The sequence below is a fragment of the Cetorhinus maximus genome, chromosome 13 (assembly GCF_964194155.1).
Source record: "Cetorhinus maximus chromosome 13, sCetMax3.hap1.1, whole genome shotgun sequence".
In the NCBI taxonomy this organism is placed as follows: domain Eukaryota; kingdom Metazoa; phylum Chordata; class Chondrichthyes; order Lamniformes; family Cetorhinidae; genus Cetorhinus; species Cetorhinus maximus.
In genome coordinates, this window is record NC_135891.1 from 120,420,581 (window position 1) to 120,441,798 (window position 21,218).

The following is a 21,218-nucleotide window of genomic DNA, read 5'->3' on the forward strand; positions in this document are numbered from 1 at the left end:
GGCACCGGGCAGGCAACATACCATGCGGGACTCTCGATCCTGCTTACAAAGGAAGCTATCAATTCCCTTAAGTATAGAATCCCCTACAACTACCACTTGTCTTTTTGCTCCCCCCTCTTGAATGGCCTCCTGTGCCACGGTGCCGTGGTCAGCTGGCTCATCCTCCCTACAGCCCTCTTCCTCATCCACACAGGGAGCAAGTACCTCGTACCTGTTGGACAAGGTCAAGAGCTGAGGCTCCTCTGTTCCTGAACACAGGATCCCTCTACCTGCCTCACTTGCAGTCACACCCTGCTGACCCTGACCACTGACCGGACTTGAGGTACTTAATCTACCGGGTGTGACCGCCTCCTGATACAAAGCGTCCAGGTAACTCTCCCCCTCCTGGATGTGCTGCAGCGTCCGAAGCTCGGACTCCAGCTCATCAATTCTGAGCCGGAGTTCCTCCAGCAACCAACACTTGCTGCAGATGTGGTCACTGCGGCTCACAATGGGATCTGCCAGCTCCCACATCACACAGCTACAGCACATCACCTGCCCAGCCATCTCTGCTTAGATAATTAATTAATTAGCTTTGCAGTGTTTTTTTTTCAAAGTTGGTGCAGATTTCCTACCAACCAATCAGGACACAGCTTTCCTGTGACGTCACTTTTTCAGTTTTGGCTTCAGTTACTCTGTGCCCCGAGGTCACCGCTCCGGTGCTCTTCCCTCCGAGTCTGCTCCCTAGAGACAAGGCCGCGAATCCCCAAGGTAAGCTAGATTTATACTCACCACTCAGGTGCTCCTCCCTCCGAGTCTGCTCCCAGGATTTACTCACCAATCAGCTGCTTTTTCTTTAAAATCCACTTTCAGAAGGCAGGTCTAGTGCACTCCAGAAGGCATTGCCTCTTCCTCTCTCTTTTTTTAGGTTTGAGGAGGAGGGAGGGATGGAAACATTACAGAAATGTAATGTTTGGGGCTATTCCGTTCTTTGACAGTGGGTCCTCCTTGATTCCCTCCTGAGTCGCGGTGGCTGCGATGACTTCTCCCAGAATGCTTCAGTCACTTCGAGATAATCATGGATAATTTCAATCTACTTATAGATTTGACAAAACAGATAGGCAAAGATCTGGATGATGAGTTCATAGATTGTTTTCTGGACAGATTCTTAGAGCAGCACGTTCTGGAGCCAGCCAGAGAGCAGGTATTTCTAGTCCTGGTAATGTGCAAAGAGACAGGACTAATTAATTACCTCACAGTGAAGGTGCTCCTGGGTAGGAGTAATCATAATATGATTGAATTTCACATTCAGTTTGAGGGAGGGAAGAGTGGATCTAAGACTAGTACTTAAATAATGGCAATTATGAGGGCATGAAGACAGAGCTGGCTAAAGTGAACTGGGAAATAAGGTTAAGGGATAGGTCAGTAGAGATAGAGTGGCAGACAGTTAAGGAGATATTTCAGAATGCTCAGAAAAGGTACATTCCAGTGAGAAAGAAAGACTCTAAGAGAAGGACGAACCATCCATGGCTAACTAAAGAAATTAAAGATAGTATCAAATTGAAAGAAAAAGCATATAATCTTGCAAAGATGAGAGGCAGGTCAGAAGACTGGATAGAATATAAAGAACAGCAAAGAATGATTAGAGATTAATAAGGAGGGAGAAATTAGAATATTAGAGAAAGCAAGCTAGATATATAAAACCAGATACTAACAGTTTCTACAGGTATTTAAAACGGAAAAGAGTAAGGGCAGAATTTTTTGTCCCGTGGGCAGGTGTGCGCCTGACCCGAGTCGGAGTAAAACAATGTGCGATGATGTCAGGTGAGCCTCCCGCTGTCATCACACGCTTGCGCAATATTTCGCTCGATGGGCACGTGCCAGTGCTGGAGCGGCACCCGCTGTTAATTAACAGGCCACTCAAGGCCCTTAACAGTCCAATTGACTGTGGTTTTACCTCGCCCGTGTGATTTTCTGCCTGTCGCACCAGGTAAAACCAGCCAACATTTTCACAAATCTCATCCACGGGCGGGGTAAAAAGGGTCAGCAGTATTGCCAGTGAGTAGTGAGGAGTTTTGGAGATAGTTTGCTGCTGGTGGCTCATTGGTACTTGGCAGCTTCATCTCTGTTCGGGGCTTCATTCTTAGCATTTCCAGGCTTCATTTCAGGACTCATTGGTGTCTGCCAGGCTGTGTGGACCCTTCCAGGTATCAGACAGCCTTCTGTTACCCTGGTAATGGAGATTGTGCTGTCCGCTGGTGGCACCTCCTCTGAGGGGGAAGAGAGGGGCAGGAGGGAGAGGAGGCCAGGTGTCCCAATGCAGCTTCCAGGGGAGCGACCTGTGGGAGGAGAGGCGCAGGCACGAGTGGGAAAAGGCCAGCAGGTAGTCCAAGGTGGAAGAGGTCTCAGTAGACACCACTATCCTGTTGCAAGGGTTTACAGGCGGTGATGCAGCTACCTCAATATGTCCGAGGTGCAATGCTGAAGGAGGCTCTGTCTCTCAAGGGAGACCATGACCTCCGTTTGTCAGAGGATCGGCCCTGAGATCAGCTCTGGCTGTGTGGGTGGACACCCCATGCCAGTGACTCTGAAGGTCACAGTGGCCCTCAACTTCTATGCCTCTGTCTCTTTCCAGGGGTCAGTGGGGGAATCTGTGTGGAGTGTCCCAATCAGCTGTCCACAGTTGCGTCAAGCTGGTGACAGAAGCTCTGTTCAGGTGGGTATTGACTTTCATTCATTTCTGTAAGGACGAGGCCAGCCAGGCTGAGAAAGCCAGAGGCTTTGCAGTGGTTGCTGGGTTACCCCACATCCAGAGTGCAATCGACTGCCCACATGTGGCCATCAAGGCACCAGTGGGTCAGCCGGGTGCCTTCGTCAACAGGAAGAGATTCCACTCCATGAATGTGCAGATAGTGTGTGATCACAGGATGCAGATCCTGCAGCTCCCATGACGCTTACATCCTGAGACACTCCCAGGTGCTGAGGCTCTTCAGTGCTCCAGCCCGGCTGAATGGATGGGTGCTGGGTGACAAGGGCTATCCGTTGAAGAGGTGGCTCGTGATGCCTCTCCGCCATCCAAGGACAGAGGCAGAGAAGCATTACAATATGAGTCACGCCTCCATAAGAGCGTGGTAGAGAGGACCATAGGTCTTCTCAAGATGTGCTTCCGATGCCCAGACCGTTCGGGGGAGTACTATAATACCCCCCAGAGCATGTGTTACTGATAATGGTTGCATGCTGCACTCTGCACAATTTGGCACTGGAAAGAGGGGACCCACTGGAGGAAGAGGATCTTGACGCAGCTGCACAGGCCACAGTTGATGAGTCCAGTAGTGAGTCCGAAGAGAGGAGAACACTGAGGGCATGAAGCCAGTCCTCGGTAACCTCTGGGGAGGCAGGGACACCAGGGACACCTTGATCCAACGCTCCTTAAGCTAGGCTGCCAAAGAACAGCTTCAACCGCATGCCAGGGCTGCCGCCTCCATCCCTGATATCTAAAAGGGCCCTTTCAGTTGAACACAAAGAACACTCAGTGCCTGGGCAATAATGTCCAGAGCCACTTACATCCAGCATTACATACTGTACCAAAAAAATAGAAAAGGTGAAGCGTACTCAAGCCATGATGACAAACACAAAATTTATCTCATTTTGACAATTACAAACTATTTACACAAACTTTCCTGGTTTTCATTCCCAGACCAGAATAGAAAAAGTAAACATAAATGAATATAAAATCACCCGTGACCTGTCCCTCTCGTGCTCATGTTGCCTTTAACTTATTTTTTGCGAGTGCTACATCTCGATGCTTTCCCCTCACTGGCACCGGCATTGGGGGCAGCCTGCTGACTCTGCTGTCCTGTTGGCCTTGATGACCTTGGCAGTCGTCCTCTGGCCAGTGGAGCCTGTGTTGGCCCCGCCTGGGAGGGAGCGGCCAGTGCCATGGCTGGCATCTGCCCAATCCTCACAGCCCCATCAGATGCCACAGTCACTGGCAGAGGGGCGGAGGAGCTGCTGCTGTCATCCAGAGCACCCTGTGAGGAGCCAGCAGAGACGACAAGCAGCTCATGCATCAATGTGAGCTCGCTGTGGACCTCCCTGCTCACCATTGATGGACGGGCACCTAGCTGGGATACTGGGTGCCTCATCCACCTGACCACCTGAGGTCAGTTCCTGTGTGAGGGTTTGCAGGGCCAAACAAAGCCCCAGGAACCCCTAATTCTGTCCCTGGAGTTGCCTCTCCATGAGAGTTGCCACTCTCTCAGTGGAGGAGGCAGTGCGCTCACCCACGATGGTCATTGCAGTGCTCACGCTCCGCATGGACTCCTCCACAAAGGAGACCATAGCACGCAGACCCTCATGGATCTCCACCAGACCTTCCCGCACATCCCGCTGGACATCCAGAATCTGCCGCCTAATGGACGACTCCAGATATTCATCATCTGCCTTCGCCTGAGCATCGTCCTTGTCCCCAGCAGCCCTCCAACTGCTGGTGCCATGGGCACTCTCTGCCTCCACCTGCACCTCAAGTGCCCTCACCAATGTGCACCGAGATACTATCCACCGCTCTAATGCCCACCGAGGTGCTGGTATCCGTGCTGGTGCCTGCTTCAGAGAGCGGGTGTGACGCAGATGACAGTGACGCCTGGTTGTCCTCGGGTGTTAGGGGTGGCCCTTCAGGGTCTGCAGATCGACCGCCTGCTGGTGAATCTAAAAGGGAGAAGTAGGATATGTTATTAGTTTAAGTCATCACACTGTCACTGTGCATGCCAGGCACCCTAGTGAGACAATGGAGATCTGCATCATGGCGCCATTGTCTTCCAATGATCAATGGGGACTCCAGGTTTGAGGCTCTCATCAATGAGGAGGCTACACTAGAATGGTTGCACAATCTGAAAGTTTCACCTCTGTGCACTGTGCTCTTATTTTCATCTGACATCCACGCCCGGTTGCACGGGGAGCGTGCTGGCTCTCCAGCTCCAGGGTGTCTTGCTCGAACTGGGAGGGAAGCAGCAGGTTGGGGGGGGCCTCCGCCTGTATGTGACCTATCCAATTGGTTATAGCTCGTCTTCACCTGAAAGGACAGAGGAGCATTGATTAATCCACTCTCGATCTGCAGCGCCATTGCAGCCTGGCCAACCCCAGCTGAGGAAAACCTCCCAGGGCACATCCGAGTCGTGGCCCTTGAGCCACAAGACACTCAGTCCAAGCAGCCAGGGCTCACCCCCTTGGCCAGCTCTGGTGTGAATGACAGTTGGCACTCAGACTCCAGCGCCCCTGAAGTCCATGGGGGCGGTGGGGAGGATGGTCACACCTTAACACTTCTGCACACTGACCAACGCCAACATGATACTCAGCCTTCCTGAGCGCAGCAGGTCATTGAGCCGCTTCTGGCACTGGACCCAGGTGCGCCCCACACACCATGGCTGCTCATCAGGGCTGCCACCTCCTCCCATGCCCGATGAGATGTGGTGGCCTCCACCTTCCATCTCTGGGGACAAGGGTGTCTCCCCTGGCAGCCACCTCCTCCAGGAGGATGGTGAGGCGCTCATCAGAAAAGTGGGTGGCTGAGTCCCCCCCCAGCCTGCCCTCCCGCCTGGCATTTGCAGCCACACTCGACTCCATCATTACAACGGGGGCCTTTCTGGGACTGCCTGGGCCGTTTTTTAAAAATTGGTCATTAAAAAAGCCGCTGGCCGACAGTCCCCCACCAGTCCCGGCCAGTGCGGAGCCGCATTTCACGCTGGGCGGGCCTTAATTGGCCCTACCAGCGTGAAATCGCGGTCGAGGCCCTATCGCGGGCGGTGGCCGGTTTTGCAGCTGCTCCCGGGTCTGCCCACCCGATGAAGGGAAAATCCTGCCTTAAGTAAAGTGAGAGTTGGTCATCTAGAGAGTGAGTCTGGGAATTAATAATGGAAAATATGGAAATGGCAGATGAATTGAACAGATATGTTGCATCTTTTCTTTATTCTTTCATGGGATGTGGGTGCTGCTGACTAAGCTAGCAATTATATATATATATATATAATTTGAAAAATGTACTTCATTCATATAAAATCTGGAAGAACATTACAAAACATTTCTAAATCACCATCACAAAAAGGACAATCAGATTCAACTTTTACACATGGATCACCAGGTGCATCAATACAATCAATGAATATTACAGTCATTTCAATATGGTCATTACAGACAGTCAGAAAGTGCAATGGGATTGGAGTTACCAACATACATCATGTTGCACTCTGAGGTGCTTCAATACAATTAGTATTCAATGCATACATTCAATGTGAGCCGTACAGCCCGAGGTGTCTATACCTTTCCCAGCCCCTCGGTGCATTATGTTAGAAAGGTCTTAGACGGCGACCTTTCCCCATTGCGCCTTTGCAGCGGCTGCTCCAAGCTTTAGTACATCCCTCAGCACGTAGTCCTGACCTTGGAATGTGCCAGTCTGCAACACTCAGTCTAAACTAGCAATTATATTTTTTTTTTGAAAAATATACTTTATTCATAAAATATCTGGAAGAACATTCCAAACCATTTCAAAATCACCATCACATAAGTACAATCAGATTCAACTTTTACACATGTATCACAAGGTGCATCAATACAATCAATGAATATTACAATCATTTCAATATGATCAATGCAGACAATCAGACAATGGTATTGGAGTTATCAACATACATCATGTTGCACTCTGAGGTGCTTCAATACAATTATGGTTTAAGCTAGCAATTATATTGCTCATCCCTAATTGCCCTGGAGGTGGTGGTGGTGAGCCACCTTTGTGAATTTCTGCAGTCCATGTAGTGTAGGTACACCCCACAGTGCTGTTAGGCAGGGAGTTGGATTTAATCCTAGGGTCTTAAAAGAAGTGGCTGCTGAGATAATAGATGCATTGGTTTTAAATTTTCACAATTCCCTAGATCCTGGAAAGATCCCATCAGACTGTAAAATAGGGAATGTGACACCTCTATTCAAGAAAAGAGGGAGACAGAAAGCAAAAAACTACAGGCCAGTTAGCCTAACATCTGTCATCGGGAAAATGCTGGAATCTATTATTAGGAAGCTTAGAGCAGGGCACTTAGAAAATCTCAATGCAATCAGGCAGAGTCATCATGGATTTGTGAAAGGTAAATCATGTTTGTCTAATTTATTTGAGTTATTTGAGGAAGTAATTAGCATCATGGATAAAGGGGAACCTGTAGATGTGGTGTACTTCAATTTCCAGAAGGCATTTGACAAGATGCCATATCAAAGGTTACTACGCAAAATAAAGGGCGGGATTTTCTGCACCCGCCCACTACCAGGATCGTCCAGTCCCACCACAAGTCAATGGACTTCAATTGCCTTCAAGAGGGTAGTGGTGAACTGCCTTCTTGGACCACTGCAGTCCATGTGGTGTAGGTACACCCACGGTGCTGTTAGGGAGGGAGTTCCAGGATTTTGACCCAGCGACAGTGAAGGAATGGCCATATATTTCCAAGTCAGGATGGTGAGTGGCTTAGAAGGGAACTTCCAGGTGGTGGTGTTCCCATGTGTCTGCTGCCCTTTCTTTCTAGGCGGTAGTAGTCGTGGGTTTTGAAGATGCTGTCTAAGGAGTCTTGGGGAATTCCTGCAGTGCATGTAGATGGAACACACTGCTGCCACTGTCCTCCGTTGGTGGAGGGAGTGAATGTTTATGGATGGGGTGCCAATCAAGCGGGCTACTTTGTCCTGGATGGTGTTGAGCTTCTTGAGTGTTGTTGGAGCTGCACTCATCCAGGCAAGTGGAGAGTATTCAATCACACTCCTGACTCGTGCATTGTAGATGGTGGACAGGCTTTGGGGAGTCAGGAGGTGAGTTACTCGCTGCAGGATTCCTAGCCTCTGACCTGCTCTTGTAGCCACAGTATTTATGTGGCTAGTCCAGTTCAGTTTCTGGTCAATGGTAACTTCCTAGGATGTTGATAGTGGGGGATTCAGTGATGGTAATGCCATTGAATGTTAAGGGGCAATAGTTGGATTCTCTCTTGTTGGAGATGGTCATTGCCTGGCACTTGTGTGGCGAAAACGTTACTTACCACTTGACAGCCCAAGTCTGATATTGCCCAGGTCTTGCTGCATTTGGACATGGACTGCTTCAGTATCTGAGGAGTCGTGAATGGTGCTGAACATTGTGCAATCATCAGCGAACATCCCCACTTCTGACTTTATGATGGAAGGAAGGTTATTGATGAAGCAGCTGAAGGTGGTTGGGCTGAGGACACTACCCTGAGGAACTCCTGCAGTGATGTCCTGGGACTGAGATGATTGACCTCTAACAACCAAGGCATCTTCCCTTGTACTAGCTATGACTCCCATCCAGCAGAGAGTTTTCCCCCGATTCCCAATGACACCAGTTTTGCTAGGGAAGATGCCACACTTGGTCAAATGCTGCCTTGATGTCAAGGGCAGTTACTCTGACCTCACCTCTGGAGTTCAGTTCCTTTGCCCATGTTTGAACCAAGACTGAGTGACCCTGCTGGAACGCAAACTAAGCGTCAGTGAGCAGGTTATTGCTAAGCAAGTGCCGCTTGATAGCAATGTTGATGACCCCTTCCATCACTTTACTGATGATCAAGAGTAGACTGATGGGGCAGTAATTGGCCAGGTTGCATTTGTCCTGCTTTTTGTGTACAGGACATACCTGGGCAATTTTCCAGATTGCCAGGTAGATACCTGTGTTGTAGCTGTCTTGGAACAGCTTGGCTGGGGGCGAGGCAAGTTCTGGAGCACATGACTTCAGTACTATTGCTGGAATATTGTCAGGACCATAGCCTTTGCAGTATCCAGTGCCTTCAGCCGTTACTTGGTATCACATGGAGTGAATCAAATTGGCTGAAGACTGACATTTGTGATCCTGGGGAGGCCAAGATAGATCATCCGCTTGGCATTTCTGGCTGAAGATTGTTGCGAATGCTTCAGCCTTATCTTTTTCACTGATGTGCTGGGCTCCCCCATCATTGAGGATGGGGATATTTGTGGAGCCTCCTCCTCCAGTGAGTCATGTAATTAACCACCACCATTCACGACTGGATGTGGCAGGACTGCAGAACTTGGATCTGATCCGTTGGTTGTGGAATCGCTTAGCTCAGTTTATTACTTGCTGCTTATGCTGTTTGGCATGCAAGTAGTCCTGTGTTATAGCTTCACCAGGTATGTCTGGTGCTGCTCCTGGCATACCCTCCTGCACACTTCATTGAATGAGGGTTGAACCCCTGGCTTGATGGTAATGGTAGAGTGGGGTATATGCTGGGCCATGAGGTTACAGATTGTGTTTGAGTACAATTCAGCTGCTGCTGATGGCCCACAGCATCTCATGGTTGCCCAGTCTTGATTTGCTAGATCTGTTTGAAATCTATCCCATTTAACACAGTGGTGGGGCAGGACAACACGATGGAGGGTATCCTCAATGTGAAGGCAGGACTTCGTCTCCACAACGATTGTGAGGTAGTTACTCCTACTGATACTGATTATGGATAGATGCATCTGCGGCAGGCAGGTTGGTGAGGATGAGGTCAAGTTTGTTTTTCCATCTTGTTGGTTGCCTCACCACCTGCCACAGATCCAGTCTAGCAGATATGCCCTTAAGGACTCGGCCAGCTCGGTCAGTAGTGGTACTACCGAGCCATTCTTGGTGGTGCACGTGGAAGCCCCAACCCAGAAAACATTCTGCGCTCTTGCCACCCTCAGTGCTTCCTCCAAGTGGTGTTCAACAGAGGAGCACTGATTCATCAGCTGAGGGAGGGCGGTACGTGGTAATCAGCAGGAGGTTTTCTTGCTCATGTTTGACCTAATGCAATGAGATGTCATGGGGCCCGAAATCGATATCGAGGACTCCCAGGGCAACTCGCTTCTTACTGTATACCACTGTGCTGCCACCTCTGCTGGGTCTGTCCTGCCGGTGAGACAGGACATACCCAGGGATGGGGATGGTTGTGTCGGGGACGTTGTGTGTAAGGTATGATTCCATTAGTGTGACTATGTCAGGCTGTTGCTTGATTAGTCAGATGTTGGTAAGGAGGACTTTGCAGGGTCGACAGGGCTGAGTTTGCTGTTGTCGTTTCTAATACCTTTTTCAATGCTAGGTGGTTTGTCTGTTTTAGTGGTTTAATACAACTGAGTGGCTTGCTAGGCCATTTCAGAGGGCATTTTAAGAGTCAGCCAGATTGCTGTGCGTCTGGAGTCACATGTAGGCCAGACCAGGTAAGGACGGCAGATTTCCTTCCTTGAAGGGCATTAGTGAACTAGATGGGTTTTTACGACAATCGACAATGTTTTCATGGTCATTAGACTTTAAATTCCAGATATTTTATTGAATTCAAATTCCACCATTAGCACATTTGAACCTGGGTCCCTAGAGCATTACCCCGGGTATCTGGATTACTAGTCTAGTGACAATATGTACCCACACCACATGGACTGCAGTGGTTCAAGAAGACAGCTCACCTACTGAAGGGCAATTGGGGACGAGCAACAAATCATGGCCTAGCCAGCAATGCAAATGGAATGTTGTCATTTATTGCAAGGGGAATGGAATATTAATGTAGTGATGTTTTACTACAGTTGTACAGGGCATTGGTGAGACCGCATCTGCTTCATTGTGTTTCGTTTTCGTCTCCTTATTTAAGAAAGAGTATAAATGTGATAGAAGCAATTCAGAGAGTATTCACTTGACCGATTCCTGGGATGGAGGTGTTGTGAGTTATCTTATGCAGAAAGATTAGACAGGCTGGGCCTGTATCCATTGGAGTTTAGAAGAATGAGGTGTGATCTTATTGAAACATCTAAGATCCTGAGTGGACTTGACAAGGTGGATGCTTTAAGGATGTTTCCCCTTGTGAGACAGACTAGAACTAGTGGAAACAGTTTAAAATAAGGGGTCTCCCATTTAAGACAGAGATGGGGATAAATTTTTTCTCCGAGGGCAATGAATCTTTGGAACTTTTGTCTCCAGAGAGCGATGGAGGCAAGGTCATTGAATATTTTTAAACCCAAGAATCCACTCCCAAACATCCACTATCAACATCCAGGTGGTTCCTATTGACCAGAAATTGAGCTGGACTAGCCGTGTAAATACTGTGGCTTACAAGAGAAGGTCAGAGGCTGGGAATCCATAGCTTCCTCTTTATCCACGTTGCTTATTATTTCCTGAAAGAACTCAGATTAGACAAACATGATTTCCCTTTCACAAATCCATGCTGATTCTGCCTGATTGCATTGAGATTTTCTAAGTGCCCCGCTATAATCTCTTTAAGATTCCAGCATTTTCTGTGTGACAGGCGTTAGGCCAACTGGCTTGTACTTCACTGCTTTCTGTCTCCCTCCTATCTTGAATAGAAGAGTCACATTCAATATTTTACAATCTGATGGGGCCTTTCCAGAATCTAGAGAATTTTGGAAAATTAAAACCAATGCATTTACTTTCTCAGCAGCCATTTCTTTTCAGATCCCGGGACCAATCAGGACCTGCAGACTTGTCAGCTTTTTGTTCTAATAATTTTCTCAGTACCCTTTCCCTGGCGATTGTAATTCTTTTAAGTTCCTCCCTCCCTTTCACCTTCTGATTTCTGGAATGTTATTTGTATCATCTACAGTGTAGAGACAGAAAAAACAAAAGACAAAGAAAGATGAATTCTTGACTAACGAGGGAGTCAAAGGTTATTGAGGGTTATAGGGGATAGGCAGAATGTGGACTTTGTGGCCACAATCAGATCAGCCATGATCTTATTGAATGGTGGAGCAGGCTGAATGACTTACTCCTGCTCCTAATTCATATGTTTGTACCCTGGTCACCCTCTTAACTAGCCAGACATTCAAAGTGACCAGGCAGGGTGCCGCAAGAGCACTTGATCCCACCCCTGCCCTCCAGATGAGAAAGACCATCTGCACCACTCTTTAACAAGGGTCTACTCCCCCACACCACCCACTGATCACACAACCATTTAAATAACTGAATGAAGGCACAGACCTTATTAATGCCTCCCCACTACTTTCTCAACCTTCTAAAGTGTGTCACAGCCAATGATGTATTTTCTGAAATGTGCTCACTGTTGCAATATCGGGAAACAGGACACAGATTTGTGCATTGCAAGATCCCACAAACAGCAATGTGATAAATGGACAGATCTGTTTTTACTGATGTTGGGTTGCAAGATAAATATTGACCCCAGGGTGAATTCCTCACTCTTAATTAGCGGCTGAGACCTTTTACATTCACCTATGACAAAGCTCAGTTTAATGTTTCAAAGGCAGGTGCCCCCAATAATCAATGCTCCCTCAATACTACACTGCGAGCATCAGGACTATGGGGAAAGTGGGACTAATTGGGTATCTCAAAGAGCCAACAAAGGCAAGATGGACCAAGTGACCTCTGCCAATGTTGCATTGTTTTATTATTCTGGACTGGGAACCCACAACCTTCTTGGAGGCAAGAATGTAATGAACTGAACCACAGCCTTGGAAGGCAGCAAGGCTGGCGACCTAAGACTCCTTTGTCAGACATCACAGCAACTTCAACACATTATATTGGCAGAATCCTTCATAGATGGAATGTGTAGATTTTTGTGGAAAGTTATATTTCATTAAGTGATGATAGCTAAACATGGCAAATATACTTACCTAATAAACACAATACACTGGCCATTGCACATGTGGGACACTGTCACCATCAGCAGCTCCTACCAGGATATACCAATACTCTAACACCAACTCTGTGACCCAGTCTCTACCCCCACCAACTCTGGGTTCAGACAGAGCCTTACTAAACAGCAATAAATGCAAAATAAATTGTATTAGACATAAAATATTTATTCAAATCTCAATGGGGCAATACATATTGGAATGTATAGCAACCAGAGTCCAGTCAGAATGTTCCCATTACTGTATATAAATAGAGCATCTTTCAAATGGTAAAAACACATTCCAACACTATTGTTGTAACAGATTGACACTTATTTACAATTATTTAAAAAGTCGGCACCAGAATTGAAACACAAACACTGCACAAAATGAGCAGTCGACTGTTTTGAGTCTGTAGATGGTTTAAGGCCACGTCTCAGTACATGCAGCTTGTCCACAAACAACAGGAACACCTATCACAGGTCGACACAGACTCAAACATGCAGCAAATGTTTGCCCAACGCTGGCAGCCATTTGGTTTTTGGTCAACTGAAAGCAGCCAAATTACAGTCAAAAAAAAAAGTAGTCACTTCTCAGCTGCCCTGGGTCCCTCAGGGAGCATTCTGAGTTTGAGTTCTCTCACTGAGGTGATCAGAGACAAGGTCCATGAACATCCATTGAGGGATGCCCTGCACTGGAGCTCCAGGTGTTTGATGCACTGGGTAATGTCTTGCAATAGAGCTGCAGGGGGTTGATGCACTGGCGCCCCAGGTGTCTGATGTACTGGAGCCGCAGGGGGGGGTCGATGCACTGGAGCTGCAGAGGGCTGATGCACTGGAGCTGCAGAGGGCTGATGCACTGGAGCTGCAGAGGGCTGATGCACTGGAGCTGCAGAGGGCTGATGCACTGGAGCTGCAGAGGGCTGATGCACTGGAGCTCCATATCCCAGTGTCTAATAGGCTGGGACCTGAGGGGAGAGCAGCAGTTGGCAGCCACTGTTGACATGGGTTAGCACCTTCTGTTTGAGCTGGGCTACCTGCTCCCTCAGCAGGCTGGCGGTGGACGCCAGCTCCGAGTTCTGACACTTGAGGCTCTTGACCTTGTCCTCCAGCCGGGAGATCCGCTCCAGTTTCCTCTTTCGGCACTTGGAGGCGGCGATGCGGTTCCGGAGCCGCTTCCTCTCGGCTTTGATCCGCTCCTGAGTGTCCATGTCGATGGGGGAGAGCGGGGGACTGTCCCCGAGGCCCGACACATCGGGCACGGTCTGCGGCTCGTCCTTCGGGGCCTGGAGCCGGGCCTGGGGGCAGAGCGGCTGGCCCAGCGGCGGGTAGGAGACCGGCCCGGCCTCGGGGCTGTAGCCGACGGCGGGGCCGGGCGCCGGGGTCTCCCCCCCCGCCGCGCTGTAGGGGCTCAGGTTGGTGTAGATGGGCGGCTCCGAGTGCTGCAGGCCGGCGGGGCCCGGGCTGGGGGCGGCCGGGCCGGGGACACTGCCCGAGGCCGGGCCGCTCAGCTGGTTCTGTTTGTGAAGATCCTCGAGCGCTTTGACAAAACCCTCGGCGAACGAGTTCTGCTCGTCCGTCACCCCCCGGGCGTAGAGGCCGGGGGCCGGACCGGGGCTGGTGGTCACCAGGCCGCTCGATTGGATGATGAGGCGCTCGAGGTCGGGCGAGGCCAGCTTGAGGAAGCTGAGGTCCGGGGAGCTGAGCGCGGCCTCGGGCTCTCGGTGGTTCTTGAGGCCGCTGCCGGAGACGGGCAAGCTCAGGTTCTTCTTCATGCTGCGGGCCGAGCTCAGGCTATCGTCATGGTAGAAAGGCGTTTCCATCCCGGGCCGAAGCTCACTGGGAGCCCCGGGCTTGGCGAAGCCTCCAGAAGGAGACTCCCAATTACTTCCACAACCACCGCGCTCTCTATCGCTCGCCGCCAACTCTCCCCTTTATATACCCTCGGCCACGTGTCCGCCCAGGCCCATGATGTCACCGAGACGCTCTCCCACTGGCTGCCGGTGACGTCTTCCACACCGGCTGTTTTGCATGCGGCTCTCCGATTGGCCTCCCGTTGTCACGGAGACGGATTGTGTACGCCAAATAGCGCGGTGCGTTGTGGGGTGACGTAATGGTTTCGGGGCGGAGCGACCAGAGGCACATGACCTGAGGATCCCAGGTGGCGTTGCTGTTGGAGTGAAGAGTGGCGCAATGGGCAGTGTCCCTATTCCCTGAGCCATGGGCTCCGGGCTCGCGCGCGTCCCACCGCAGCGACCGTAATGGGAAAGTTCGTAATGTGGCCAATTTATGGTCAGGTGTGAGTTCTGATGAAGGGTCATATGGACTCGAAACGTTAACTCTTCTTCTACACAGAAGCTGTCAGACCTGCTGAGTTTTCCCAGCAACTTTTGTTTTTGTTTCAGATTTCCAGCATCTGCAGTATTTTGCTTTTATCCCAGGTCTTCATGGCCCATGTCTAGTGCAGTTCCCTCCTTGTCTGGGGTGCTGTTGGAGAGGGAGGGTGCAGCACAGCAAGACCGTTACTTTCTCAACCAGCTCTTAAAGAGTAACTCAGCTAGTCTCTTATAGCCCTGTGCGTTTTTCCTCTTCAGATTATGCTCCAATTCCCTTTTGAAAGCAATGATTGAGTCTGCCTCCACACATTGTGCATTCCAGATCCTAACTACTCGCTGCCAAGACAGTTTTTCCTCTGTCACCTCTGGTTCTTTAGACGACTACATTAAAATCAATGTCCTCTGGTTCCCAATCCTGCTGACAATGACATTTTCTCCCTATCAACTCTGTCCAGAGCTCTTGTGATTTTGAACACCTCTATCAAATCTCGTCTCAATCTTCCCTTCTCTGAGGCAAACAGCCCAGGCTTTGGCCAATCTATCCTCATAACTGAAGTCCTTCATTCCTGGAATCATTCCCATAATTTTTTGCTGCACCCACTCTAAAGCCTACACATTATTCCTAAAGTATGGTGTCCAGAATTGCTGCAGATGAACCAGTGTTTTATAAAAGGTTCATTATAACTTCACAACAGCCTGAGGCCAGTGACCAGGATAGAGGCAAGAAAGAGAATGGAGAAAAAAGAGAGGAGGAAAGAAGTTGTACTCAGACTTGTACTTTACAAGAAAAATACATTTTGTTAGTACCTTTCACATCCTCAGGACTTCCCAACATTCTTTACAGCCAATAAATTGCTTTCGAAATGCAGTCATGAGACAAATGCAGCAGCCTATTAGTGCACAGCAAAGATGCACCATGGCATTAGTGTGTACCATCTAGAAGATGCACTGCAGGAATTCACCAAGGCTCCTTTAACAGCACCTTCCAAACCCATGTCCACTACCATCTAGAAGGACAAGGGCAGCAGATAGGTGGGAACACCACCACCTGGAAGTTCCCCTCCAAGTCATTCACCATCCTGACTTGGAAATTATATCACCGTTCCTTCACTGTTGCTGGGTCAAAATCCTGGAACTCTCTTCCTAACAACACTGTGGGTGTACCTACACCACGTGGACTGCAGCGGTTCAAGAGGGCAGCTCAGCACCACCTTCTCAAGGGCAACTAGGGTTGGGTAATAAATGCTGGCCCAGCCAGCGAAGCCCACATCCTGTGAATGAATAATAAAAAAAATCCCAGAAACAGCAAGGGACAATTAATGACCAGATAAATGACCTAATAATGTTAACAGAAGGAGGAATGTTGGCCCAGGACATATGGGAGAGCTCCCCTGACCTTTGCTTAAATAGTAGGCATGTGATCTTTAACATCCAACTGAACAGGCAAACGTCTCCATGATTTACCAGCTCATCCAACAGACAGTGCAGCACTCCCTGAGTATTGCACAGGAGTGTCAGCCTAGTTTATGTGTTCAATCCATGAGGTGCAGATTAAACTCCTAATTTTCTGACTCAAGTGAAAGCATATATCAAATATACACAGATTTCCAATCTGTTAAAATATTTGAGGGAGTTAAAACATGTGTCAAAGTTTGCAACTGAAATTTATACCAAACAGACTCATTTAGACAAGTCTGCCTGTGTTTATTTTGCAGAGCGACACAGGATACAGTTTCCAAACCACAAGGGGTTGACTCTCAGCCTGAATTGGTGACACTTGATCAGTCTATAAATGAGTGTTGTCGTGGCTTCATTTCCTTCACAACCAGAGAAATGAGAAGTAAAAACAGCTGGAAACGCACAGCTGTCCGCTCATTGTCAGTAGCTTTTGTGTTGGGTGGAGGCCTTTGTTAAAACAACACAGAGAAAGGTCAGAGAACTTTCTTCATAATGCCAGCCTTATTTTCACCACCATTCAGTCTAAGGAGCAACACTTCTATGAAAAGCTGTTTAGAAAACTCCCCTCCCCCACTAGAGTTACCCCCCCTCAAAGATGCTGACTCTCACTGGGGTACGGGTCCCCCTCCTCTCCTGAAGGTGCTGACTCTCACTGGGGTACCGGGTCCCCTCCTCTCCTGAAGGTGCTGACTCTCACCGGGGTACCGGGTCCCCTCCTCTCCTGAAGGTGCTGACTCTCACTGGGGTACGGGTCCCCCTCCTCTCCTGAAGGTGCTGACTCTCACTGGGGTATGGGTCCCCCTCCTCTCCTGAAGGTGCTGACGCTCACTGGGGTACGGGTCCCCCTCCTCTCCTGAAGGTGCTGACTCTCACTGGGGTACGGGTCCCCTCTCCTGAAGGTGCTGACTCTCACTGGGGTACGGGTCCCCTCCTCTCCTGAAGGTGCTGACTGTCACTGGGGTACAGGGTCCCCCTCCTCTCCTGAAGGTGCTGACTCTCATTGGGGTACAGATCCCTTCCTCTTTTTGAGTGAGTTTAGGCAGTGAGTTTCAACAGGATATTTGACAATGGGGGGAATCACAAATCTGCTTCGTTTGTCATCCATGCTCTACACATGTTGCCCTTTTGGTCGGGAATGAACTGGCACTTGGAAATATTGAAAGAGTTCAGAGAGCAATAGGTTCAAATGATGAGTTTGAAGGAGATTTTTTGTGGAAAAGTTGAAATCTTTTGAAAGAAGTGAAGTTTTTAAGGATGGAGCTCGGTTAGGGAACTGGAACTAACGAAACCATGGATGAGGTAGAGTGGGAGTGGAGCTGGCTGGTGTGGGAGTGGAGCTGGCTGGTGTGGGAGTGGAGTGGGAGTGGAGCTGGCTGGAGTGGGAGTGGAGCTGGCTGGTGTGGGAGTGGAGCTGGCTGGTGTGGGAGTGGAGTGGGAGTGGAGCTGGCTGGTGTGGGAGTGGAGCTGGCTGGTGTGGGAGTGGAGTGGGAGTGGAGCTGGCTGGAGTGGCAGTGGAGCTGGCTGGTGTGGGAGTGGAGCTGACTGGTGTGGGAGTGGAGTGGGAGTGGAGCTGAGTGGAGTGGAGTGGAAGTGGAGTGGAAGTGGAGGACGTGTCGGTGAATCCACTATCTGATGTCAGTTGAGCAGTCTGACCTCAGAGAGACGGCTGTGGGGTCAGTGTGGGGAGTTGAGAGAATCATCAGTAAACTCAGAGACATGTTATCGAGAGACAACATTGAGATGAGGAAAATGGAGCAAGTGATGAAGAATTAAGGTCTGAGGGACACCAGAGGTGATAGGGGCAGGAGGAGAAGCCACTGCAGAAGCTGCTTTTAGCCCTGGGAGAGATCAGGTTGAGGGGCCAGCAGCCCCTCAGCTGGGGCGGTGGAGGCTCCGTGGACGGAGAGAGTTTTCAGATTGATCCCCGAGGGGTGAGATGGGCGATTAATGTTTTTAGTGACTGACGCCAGTGACCTCGGTCCGAGGGACAGGCCAATACTAAACTGAAGCGATTCTGGATCAGTGGGGGTGGGAATGCAAAAGGACCTTCCAGAGGAGATGGAGAAAAACTTCCCGTTTTGTCACTTTCTAAAGCGCTTTCCGCTTCTCCTGTGCGATCACTGGAGGAAATTCGGCAGCCAAATCGCGCACAGAAAGATCCCACTCTCAGCAATTCGTTAAAATGTAAACCGAGGCATGGGAAAAGGTGCAAAAAGATTTAATACAGGGTAAGAGAGTGTGAGGTTCTACCTATTGGGAAAAATCAAACAGGCTGAGCCTCTCCTGTCTGGAAAAGGGAATGAGTTGTGACCTGATTGGGGTCTTTAAGATTATGAAAGGTTTTGACAGGGTTGGATGGAAAGAAAATGTTTCGAATTGTGGAGGAGAGCAGAGCGAAGGCTTGTCTGTAACAGGCAGCCTGTTCAATACGGAATCCCATTTCAGCGGCAAACTTAAAAAGCTTTCACTCTCTAACTCTCTCTGAGGAGTCAGCAGACTCAATTACTCGGAGTTATTAAACCCCTGAGTCACCTCCTACTCACCGCCTCCTCTCTCCAACACCTTGCAATAAGGACAAACTCCACCCGAGCTGCTCGCTCGGCTATTGTCTGCTCCCAATATTCAGAATACTGAGCACTTTTGCCTCTGGTGTCACCCCGGAGCTGAGCAGAGGACACAGAGCCTCCTTTAAGACAGACCGAGTATTCACATCACTCGGCACCGTCAGTCTATTTATAGATGGAGGAGGAGCCACAATATCTAAACTTGCTCAGTCCACATTCACACAGTTCTCAATTCAAATCTAAAATTCAAGTTTTTAAACATTGAAGACTTGCAGTACTGGGCCAAATACAGTTAAACTAGAACAGTTGGTCATTATTCTATCAGATTCTGCAGTAATTATCAGTTGCGTGAGAGAGGACAAACTCCCTTTAAGCCTTTTCCACCAGGGAGAGAGCAGAATGATCGTCAAACAACGTCATTCCACTGCCTGCAAACCTCCATCACAAACAAATAGGAAAACTTTATTTGATCTTTACAGCTTGAGTCAGTGCAGAGCAGAGAGTTACTCGGTTAGAGTGTGGGCAGACTGTTCCACACACTGACTGCACAAACATCCGAGCCCTCACCATCACAGACACCAACTCACAACACAGATTCAACAATTTAACCCTTGCCCTGCCTTGCTGCTCTCCAATCAGCTCATCTCTACCCATCCCTTCTGTAATGGCAAAGAGCCAAACAACACTATGTCAACTGGGCAATCTCACTTCTAAAAAACAAGGATAATTAGTGGGGGAAAGGTCACACTGCAGTATGACAGGATAGTGTACAGGGAGCTTTACTCTGTACCTAACCCTGTGCTGTACCTGTCCTGGGAGTGTTTGATGGGGACAGTGTACAGGGAGCTTTACTCTGTATCTAACCCCGTGCTGTACCTGCCCTGGGAGTGTTTGATGGGGACAGTGTAGCGGCAGCTTTACTCTGTGTCTAACCCCGTGCTGTACTGCCCTGGGAGTGTTTGATGGGGACAGTGTAGCGGGAGCTTTACTCTGTACCTGACCCTGTGCTGTACCTGTCCTGGGAGTGTTTGATGGGGACAGTGTAGAAGGAGCTTTACTCTGTATCTAACCCTGTGCGGTACCTGTCCTGGGAGTGTTTGTTGGGGACAGTGTAGAAGGAGCTTTACTCTGTATCTAACCCCGTGCTGTACCTGTCCTGGGAGTGTTTGATGGGGATAGTGTAGAAGGAGCTTTACTCTGTATCTAACCCTGTGCTGTACCTGCCCTGGGAGTATTTGATGGGGACAGTGTAGAGGAGCTTTAGTCTGTATCTAACCCTGTGCTGTACCTGCCCTGGGAGTGTTTAATGGGGACAGTGTAGAGGGAACTTTACTCTGTGTCTAACCCCGTGCTGTACTGCCCTGGGAGTGTTTGATGGGGACAGTGTAGCAGGAGCTTTACTCTGTACCTAACCCCGTGCTGTACCTGCCCAGGGAGTAAGACCCTAAGATCAAAAGATGTAGGAGCAGAAGTAGGCCATTCGGCTCATTGAGTCTGCTCCGCCATTCAATGAGATCATGGCTGACCTGATAATCCTCAACTCCATTTTCCTGCCTTTTCCCCATAGTCCTTGATTCCCTTAGTGATTAAAAATCTGTCTATCTCAGCCTTGAATATACTTAACAACCCAGCCTCTACAGCCCTCTGCGGTAAAGAATTCCACAGATTAACTACCATCTGAGAGAAGAAATTCACCCTCATCTCTGTTTTAAATGGGTGACCCCTTACTCTGAGATTATGCCCTCTGGTCCTAGACTCTCCCACAAGGAGAAACAGCCTCTCAGCATCTAACCTGTCAAGCCCCCTAAGAATCTTTTATGTTTCAATAAGATCGCCTCTCGTTCTTCTAAACTCGAATGAGTACAAGCCCAACCTACTCAGCCTCTCCTCATAAGAAAATCCCTCCATACCCGGGATCAACCAGGTGAACCTTCTCTGGATTGTCTCCAATGCCAGCATATCTTTCCTTAGATAAGGTGACCTAAACTGTTCACAGTATTCTAGGTGTGGTCTTACTAGTGCCTTGTATAGTTTTAGCAAGACTTCCCTATTTTTATACTCCATTCCCTTTGAAATAAAGGCCAACATTCCATTTGCCTTCCCTATTACCTGCTGAACTTGCATGCTAGCTTTTTGAGATTCATGCACGAGGACACCCAAATCCCTCTGTGCTGCAGCTTTCTGCAGTCTTTCTCCATTTAAATAATATTCAGATTCTCTATTCTTCCTGCCAAAGTGCA

At 49.1% G+C, this 21,218-nt stretch overlaps 2 protein-coding genes across 2 annotated transcripts in view; both read right to left on the bottom strand.

Annotated features, from left to right (window-relative positions):
* sac3d1 (SAC3 domain containing 1) overlaps window positions 1-21,218 on the bottom strand; it is a 512,754-nt gene that overhangs the window by 53,436 nt on the left and 438,100 nt on the right. The gene's annotated exons all lie outside the window — the stretch shown is intronic.
* LOC144689033 (transcription factor JunD-like) lies at window positions 12,790-14,540 on the bottom strand. The gene is made up of 2 exons (XM_078556147.1): window positions 13,542-14,540; window positions 12,790-13,394 (listed from the first exon to the last, which is right to left on the bottom strand). The coding sequence occupies exon 1, from the start codon at window positions 14,441-14,443 to the stop codon at window positions 13,574-13,576; it is 870 nt and encodes a 289-aa protein (XP_078412273.1). The 5' UTR covers window positions 14,444-14,540; the 3' UTR covers window positions 12,790-13,394; window positions 13,542-13,573.

Excerpts from the sequence above, each read along its gene's own strand:
- LOC144689033 (XM_078556147.1), bottom strand. The coding sequence starts at position 14,443 with ATGGAAACGCCTTTCTACCATGACGATAGCCTGAGCTCGGCCCGCAGC.